Here is a 9,400-nt window from a genome sequence, read left to right on the forward strand (position 1 = left end):
TTTTTGCAAATATGACTCAAAACTTGAAGACAAACACAAAACTAACCCATTTTTTTTTGGAACTTTGACTTGCGTCTTTCACCCCCAAAGTTCAGATTATTTACGAAAATGCCATCACTTTTTTTTATTTTTTTTTCGAAAATGCATATTTTACTCTATCACCCTCATCTTCCTCAAGTATTCACAATATTGTCATTGCCATCAATACACCAACCACCATGAACAACCAATTTGAAGCTCTTAATGCACCTAAAAATCGATTTACACTATTTCTTTCTCAATTCTTATGAACTAAAAACAACATCTCTTTGCTTTCTCTCCATATTCATCCAAAAAAAAACCAAGATTTTGATTCTCAAATTTTTATGTTTCATAGAGCCACTGAAGCTTACGATTCTTGGTGGGTCAATTTTGTTTGGGATTCTGGTGCTTGGAGAAGACTTTTGTGTGGTAAACAAGTTATCTCACTGGTTGAAACTATGAAATTAGTTTTTTTTTCCAGATCTGTTCGTCTGGCTGTAGACGACTTACATGGAAGTTTTCTTGTCAATCCAGAAGTTAGTGTTGCAATTGACTTTTAAATGTGTTTTTCTATACGACTTACATGGAAGTCGTCCATCTTTGTTTGTTAAAAAAAAATCGAGACGACTTCCATGTAATTCATCTAAGGTAAACGGGGTTAGTTTTGCATTTGACCGGATTGTGTCAGAAATTTGACTTTTCATGTAAGTCGTCCAGTAGAAAATTACAAAAATCAATATTTTGTTATACCTAGACGACTTACATGGAAGTCGTCCATCTTTGTTTGTTAAAAAAAAATCGAGACGACTTCCATGTAATTCATCTAAGGTAAACGGGGTTAGTTTTGCATTTGACCGGATTGTGTCAGAAATTTGACTTTTCATGTAAGTCGTCCAGTAGAAAATTACAAAAATCAATATTTTGTTATACCTAGACGACTTCCATGTAAGTCGTCTAGGTATAACAAAATATTGATTTTTGTAATTTTCTACTGGACGACTTACATGAAAAGTCAAATTTCTGACACAATCCGGTCAAATGCAAAACTAACCCCGTTTACCTTAGATGAATTACATGGAAGTCGTCTCGATTTTTTTTTAACAAACAAAGATGGACGACTTCCATGTAAGTCGTATAGAAAAACTAAGTCGTCTAGAAAAAAATAATATTTTTTTTTTTATTTTTTAATTGCAAAACTAACCTGAGACGACTTACATGGAAGTCGTCTAAGTATAAAAAAATATTGATTTTTTAATTTTCTACTGGACGACTTGCATATAAGTCGTCCATGAAAAGTCAAATTTCTGACACAATCCGGTCAAATGCATAACATGTATATCAAACCCATATCTGAATAACATGTATATCAAACCCAGATCTGAAAAACCTGCATATCATATAAAAAAATGTTCAAATGGCTTAAAAACAGAGAAAATGAGTGGAAAATTAGATAGATATACTTTTATAGAACCACAAAGTACATATCCAAGTGGATGATGAGAACCATCTAATTAAAAACCTGCAACAAAATGATAGATTAGTGAGAAAGACATGAGACAAAAATGAAAAATTCATATAAAGTTTAATGTTTTCAAGTCAAAGAGATTAGAGTGGGTTTGAAGAATTTTAGTTTGGGAAAAAGTCTGAACTTTATACAACAGGAGATTACCAAATGAAGAAAAATCAGAAATAAAAACTTACCAAAACGCTCAGATCTATTATGAAAGGGAGACATGGGAGAAGACTCCGTCAGAAGACTTCCTGGAAGTTGTCTGGAAGTCTTCTAGCCCAGAAGTCTTCCAGATTTGAAAAACCTTCATATCCAAATTCAGATCTGAAAAACCTACATTTCCAAAAACGTTCAAATGGCTTAAAAACAGAGAAAATGACTAGAAGATTAGATAAATCTACCTTTATAGAACACACAAAAATACATATCTAAAATTAATAAATCTACCTTTAAATGAGTGGAAGATGAGAACCATGTGATGAAAAACCTGCAAAACAAGATAAACGAGTGAGAAAGACATGAGACAAAAACAATAAATTGATATAAAGTTTGGTGTTTATAAGTTCAAAAAGATTAAAGAGAGGTTGGATAGTTTTAGAACGAGGAATATACCATTTTTGTTGCAGCCATTTGAGAGGAGGAGAGAGAATGTGTATTTTTTTCTTTATATATGGAGACAAAATTCCAATAAGGTCAAATATTAGATCAGAAGACTTACTAGACGACTTACTTGTAAGTCGCCCAGAAGACTTCAATATTTTTAGCGGGAAATTAAAATATTTTTAGCGGGAGTTAGAAGACTTTCAGAGAAGTCTTCTAATCGCCAGATGACTTACATGTTAGTCGTCTAGACTCTAAACATAATCCCTAAACTAAATTAACTAACTAAACACTTCATAAAATCAAATTAAACTTAAAAAATATTTACTATATACAGAAATAATCACATGTAGGCAAAGATTTAATTTTTCAAAAAAACATTAAGCTTTCCAAAATCTAACCCTAAGAATACATATAATACTACAACATATGTTGCAAAACCCTAGACAAAAGAATATCATGATTCACTATTTTCACTCATCTATGTTGAAAACAATTCAATTTTATTATAACTTAATTTATATCACTTAAAAATGTTTATAATTACATGATTTTAATTTTTCGCTTATCAAAATATTTTTTACAAAATTTATAAATTATTTTTAAGATCAACTATACCAGACTTCCGTGGACATCGTCCAGAAGACTTAACAGAATCTCAGAAGACTCAGAAAACTTAACGGGGCCATATTCGTAAAAATTAGTTCTGTTTTTTTGTTTGGTCACAAATGACTGGTTGTAATTTCACAAGACTTTTGGGTTACTTTTGCATTTAATTCAAGTTTGGGTATACTTTTGCAATCAAAATCAAATTTTGAGTCATATTTGGTAAATCCCCCTAGATTTAATTTCAAATCCACTATCCAATAATAGATTTTTTTAGAAAAATAAGTTGGTTCATATAAATATATATTATATTTTTTATTAAACTAACTATCAAATTGACTAGTACTGTACAAAATAATTTTATTTCTTTTCTTAAATAAAGGCTACTCAATTACTTAATATGATTAAAATATATATGACAATTAATGATTACGAATATACATATTTGATAACATTTTTTGTATTTTCTCTCTTTTTGTTTAATTTTATATTAATAAACGAAATTAAACAATAACATTAAGCATATAATAACAAAATTTAGATTTTTTCTTATATGTTATATTTTGAATTTTTTAAAACGACTATAAATGCTAAAAATGGTAAAAGTCCCACATTAAAAATTTTGTGATCAATGGTTTAACTTTTCTTTGTTCAAGCATGAAACAAATAATTATAAATCGTATGAATATGAAATCTCATTAATATATATATATATATATATATATATATATATATATATAATTTAAATTAAATTATACACTTTATAAAAATATAAAAATATCTTAATTTCAAAATTTTCAGTGAAAATTATTGAAATTTTAATATTTTAATTTTGAAAATTGTTTTGAAAAATCTCACTTTAACAGTTTTGCCATTAACGGTTTAAATTTTTGTTACATCAAATATACAAATATTAACAAAATCATATGAGTAGCAAGTGTCTATAGTAAATATTTCTATATAAATATACTATATATATATATATCTATTTCAATATCACTAAAGTTTAATTATACACCATATAAAGTAAATAAAATAATTGTTTTGATTTATCTACCCAAAACTTGATTGTAAATTAACAAAAAATATTAGTTTTGATTTATGTGCTTACTCTAATGTATATACTTTTATATATACAAATTATTTTTTAAATAAGTGGTTTCCAATATGTTATATGATCCTAACAATCTAGAAATATACTTCTTCAAATCGAAGTAAATTTTAATATTGGAAGCACTATATATATTATTTCATTCAGATTAAATAATTTAGTATTGATTTTTATTCCTAATTTTTTTTAATGAAATATCATGAAAATATTTCAATCACCTCCTTTTGATTTTGTTCGAAGAATAAGAGATTTGATCATTCGTCTAACATTCGTTTCTTCTTAATATCCTATCTAGCTATTATAATTGTAAGAATGGGATATTTGAGCTATTTATCATAATTGTTCTGGTTTATCATTTAATAAATCAAATATTCTTAGTTTATACATAATTTACATATACTAAAATGTTAAGGTATTATATATATTTTTATCGGTATACTCTTAAGTAACTAAACCGTAGGTTAATAAAATAATTAATTTGTTTTTTTTTCAAGAATTAGATGACTTTTAGACCGAACTGGTGAATATATACTAGACATACATTTATATTTCGAGTCATCTCTTATATTCTATAACAGCTTGATATATTATATTTGAACACTAATCTGTGAATAGAGTTTGTCGGTGATTTTCTTCAAAATTTTGATTCTTAGATATGTATGTATCTGGAGTGGAACTAATTTTTAAAGATGTCCATCTTTTTAAATTGACACGTATGTAATTCACCGAATTTATAGAAGAAGTTAAAAAAAAAGAAACAAATTAAACTCATATCAATGAAACAAAATGGAGAACGAAAGCATAATTTTATAGAGGTAGAAAATGATATCACTTATGGAGAGTCAATAGTAAAAAAATCGAGAGCAAAAAACCTAATCCCCGTTTGTCATTTTACAATCAATGTTATCTATCTGATTTTGATGATTTGTGTGAATAGCAAAACTTAATTTTCAATTGTGCATATGAAGTCTCAAAAACAGTTCAAATGAGTTGTAATATATTAACTCTTTAACAATACATTTAAGAGACCAACATTTGGATTTGTCATTTTACGATCGATAAAGATTGTTGTGTTGCAAAATGTTAATACCATTTAATGAAAGTATAAGAAACTCACCCTGCAGGCGGGTTTTCATCCAGTTTATTACGATTTGTAAGGCTAGATATATTCGGTAAACATATAGCATAACTTTCCAAAAAATACATATACCTTTCCAAATCTTTATTTTGACAAACCTCAAAACGCAGGTTATTACATGCTGACCACGCAATTGAATTTTTTCGTTGACATCAATGACAAATTTACCCCACAATACAACACAGCAAGTCTGTCCCAAAGTTCGCAAGCGGAGATGGTTCTAGAGTTCTATTTAGTCTCGCGCTGGTGTGATTGTTGTCCATAGCCCTATGAAGCTACTAGTGGTACTGCTTTCATTTCGTCATGGCTTCTCTTCCGGTTCCTCCGTCTGAAAGCGTCGGCTTTCTAATTCGATTTTGTCTCCTTGGGTTTTTTGTGGTTTACTCTTATTCCGTTGACACTGATTAGGGTTTGACAACCAAGTTAACGGTCTCCGGTTTTCAAAGGTCGCAAATGTTGAGTCAGTTCTCGAGAGTCATTGACTATCTCGGTGTCAGCATTTGGTCTCCTTCACTTCTCGGTGCCACAATAGATTTGTTGAAATCTTGTGGTGGTGTTTCTTGACTTTTCTTGCATATTCTGGAGACTTACTGATCTGGATGTGGCAAGGAGGTGATTGTACAGCTAGAGCTCTCGGTGTTTAGCTCAGGTGATATGTCAGCTCTCTTTCAGTATCAATTGTCAAGTTCTTAATAGATGGTGACAGTTATAAATTTGATAAGTTCATCGGGGACCAGCTATTCCGGGATTGGGAAGCCCCGACATTCAAGAAAACGAGATCAATTTCACATTCCAGAGGTTACGCTAAAGATTAAGAATAGTCACTAATTTCCTATTATGAGCTAGCAGAATGCTATGGGGTTGAAGGGTCGAGCGAATCTAGCTTAAAAACCATAAAATTGGGTTATTTTGTTCAAGTTGATTTGTAACCGTATCTTTATTTCCTGTTTCCCAGTTGATTTATAAAATTTGAATTAAAAAAAAAACAGCCAAGACACTAAACGATTTCTCATGAGTGCATGTTTGCATGAATGATAAACCACGTTCGATAATGCTTCAGAAAAATCCACAGTCGATAACAATATTTAATTAACAATTTGATGGATTCATCCTCCTTCTACAGTGAATACAACAAATTTTATACTGGCCTAACTTAGACACCCATATATATCATTATGATCAATAGCTTATTTTATTAGGTACATAAAGCAATGTGTGGGGGTTTGCACTTATGTATGCATGTTTATTTTTTCTAATTTGTCAATAAAATTCTTTTTCGAAATAATTTACAGTTTTTTGCAATTAAATACATCTTATCCTATAAACTATATATTTTTTTTTTTGTTCTCATAGATTTTACATAGACCAATTTTGTGAGTATATGCAGAACCATGGAGCTCACAGGAGATCACTTAATCTATGCAACACGGAAGAGCCCCATCATGTACTCAATTTTGCTACCGATGCTTTGTTAATAATGAGTGATGATAGGGGTTCACTAGAATAAAATAGGAGAGTTTCCGACGAAAAAATCATCGAGAATTTTCGAGGAATTTCCGACTAAATTTTGTTAGAATTTAAATCGGGAAAATCATCAGAAATCTACTAAAAATTCTCAATGAAATACATATGTTAGAAAAGTTTCTGACAAAATCCCAAGAAGGACTATTCGTTGAATAATTACTGTAATTTTCAAATCCGGACAAATTTTGAAGCCGTTAGAAGTCATTTCAAAAGTTTAAAATTCCCGACATATTTGAGACAGACTTTTTTTTATTGGGGATTTGACGGGAATTTTCTCAGATTTATCTAGAATACTATATCCCCTTCGTTCATTCACAAATTGCAACAAATCAAACAAAATAAATATTTTATAATTCTTTTCGTTTTTGGATAGATAAATCTCATATGGATTCAAATACAAATTCACTTGCGAATAAATACGTACAAGATATTAGCGAATTCATGTCGATGTCTCAACGAAAACCGGAAGCAACAACATGTAAGTTAAAATGTCGCTACTATATTTGTAAGAATAATAGGAACATTATAAAGAGAAATGTTTGGAACCATTTATATGACCATTTATATTCAAAAAGATTTATGTCAGATTACAAAATTGGGTATCTTCATTCATAAAAAATGATCGGATTATAGCAGTAGTAACAAATGAGAAAACCAAACTCACATACAAGGTGGTTAACCATGCCCCCTATAAAAGGATAGGAAGATCAAAAACGAATGACAAGCCCAAAACGATCAGGACATTTAACTTTCAAACAGGAAAATTAAGTAACCCTCGCGCATATAGTTAACTTGGAAATCTATTATACGATGTAGGACAGAGACAAGCCCCACTTTTTTATGATATAACTATACATGAGAGCCACTATCACAAACATACAACTATATATATATATATATTGATTCCGATTCTTAGACGAGATTCCTTGTTAAATTCACACACACTTGTCGAATACAATGAAGAATCTTACATGGTACGCCGGAAAATCTTCGAGAGATCCAGATTTCCACTTTGAAAGCCTTTGAAGTCGTTTCACATGAGCAACATAACAAATTTCCAAGAATAGTTTTTGTTTCTTTCACATCAATAGTATATATTTTTATTTGATAAAAACTATGATAAACTATGTCTTGTATGTTTTATTTACAAATAATTAAATAATAATAATTTTAAAATATTTGTTTTTGTTGCTTATGATTTTTAAGTAATTTTATAACTTATATTTATGATAAATAAATAAATAAATAATTGCATTAAGTATCATTATATTCTATGGATGGATATTGATATTTGCACATTTATTTATAAATTTCAAGTCATTTTTATTTATATTATAAAAATAAATAAATACTGTATTAAGTATCATTATGTTCTCATATTAATTACATATGTGGTTCTATGTATAATAATTTAGATTGGTTCTCTTCTTTTGAATCCCAAAAATACTGTATTTTTTGCTGACAAAAAAAATACTGTATTTTTTGATTAATATGTGAATTTATTAACAATGTAATGAGCAATCTGATACAAACAATTTGCATCCCAGTCTGCTAGAGACTAGCGAGAAGGAACCAATAAAGACCCCCAAAAAGATTTTTTTTTTAAAAGATCAACTGGCACAAATGCGTGAGAAAATTTTGTGGGGGCAAAGATGTTTGAACGTTTATAAGCTGCATGAATTGAAATTATCTTATAGGCCGGGGCAGCTGCATCCGTGCTACTACACGTAATCCGCCACTGAGTCCGAGTACTAACGCAACACGAACTAGTAGGATGACAATGTCATGGACAAATGACTCAAATCTGATCTTTCGAGTTTATTAATTTGCATCAAAACTAATATGTTTCGTTGAGAGCATCGAACTAAGACAGACATATCGGAAACACTATGTTCGTCACTTGTCAGCATTTTAAAAGGTCATATGATTTAATAAACCAAATATGAATGAACTCAAAAGGGCAAATGTAATAGGTTCAGAACTTTTGTTTATTTTTTTTGTCAAATCTCATCAGGCAATTGAAAACTCTGCGTACCAAAAATTTGAAGAGATGCGTTCTGAAGAAAAACAGCGACTCCACATTTAGCACTGTTGAACCCATCCCATACCGTGAAATGAGCCGTTTCCGAGACCGTTTTCTTGGCCGCTAAATCTTTAACGGTACATAACTTTTCTAGCTTTCTTACAACGTAGTCATTGGCCAAGAATCTTCCAGAGTTCTCTCCTCGAGGGCAATCAGTCACTAGTCCGTTCTCGTATAGCGCCACCATTATATCGATCCCGGTCGAGTCCACTTTCATCCTCAAAGCTCCTGTTAGAGACACTTGAAGGGTTTCTGAGGTTGGTCTTTGGAATGTAGCCTGGTAATAAGAGAAACCAATAAAAATTTCACTGACCTTGATTACAATGTAGTTAAAAGCACATCTAAAAGGTTACTGTGTAGATCTTATAACCAATTATGTTTTTACTTCATATATACAAAAGCGTTCAACTACTCCTCTTCTCTATGGTGAGTCGAAACTTTTCTCCAAAAACCTAATAAGAAACTTTGATCACAATCAAATTTATATTTATGGTAAGAGAGATGCAATAAGAACATGTACCTTAAACGCACAAAGATCTAATGCTTTTGATACATAGAGTTATGTTACGGTACAAACACACATTGATCCGAAGCCATTAACATTCATGTGTGACATAATCAAAATTTCTCCATGAACATCTTAAAGAAAAACTCCGTAGAAGCATATTCAATACAGTATAAAATGTGAGATTTAGTCATAAACATTTATAATAATCGAGGATTCTAACATCTAAATTACTTATTCTAATGATGCCTCAACTTATACACTACAAGAAAACAGCGATATTCTGACGGACATTCCGACGG

At 30.2% G+C, this 9,400-nt stretch overlaps 1 protein-coding gene across 1 annotated transcript; it reads right to left on the minus strand.

Annotated features, from left to right (window-relative positions):
- Positions 1 to 8,228: 8,228 nt before the first annotated feature.
- On the minus strand, positions 8,229 to 8,870 carry LOC106317194 (the record flags this gene model as incomplete). The annotated part of the gene is given in 1 exon segment (XM_013755045.1): positions 8,229 to 8,870. A coding segment is annotated over 1 exon segment (360 nt), but the record flags the coding sequence as incomplete, so codon positions are not given.
- Positions 8,871 to 9,400: the final 530 nt, after the last annotated feature.

Source organism: Brassica oleracea, chromosome C9 (assembly GCF_000695525.1).
Source record: "Brassica oleracea var. oleracea cultivar TO1000 chromosome C9, BOL, whole genome shotgun sequence".
NCBI lineage: Eukaryota > Viridiplantae > Streptophyta > Magnoliopsida > Brassicales > Brassicaceae > Brassica > Brassica oleracea.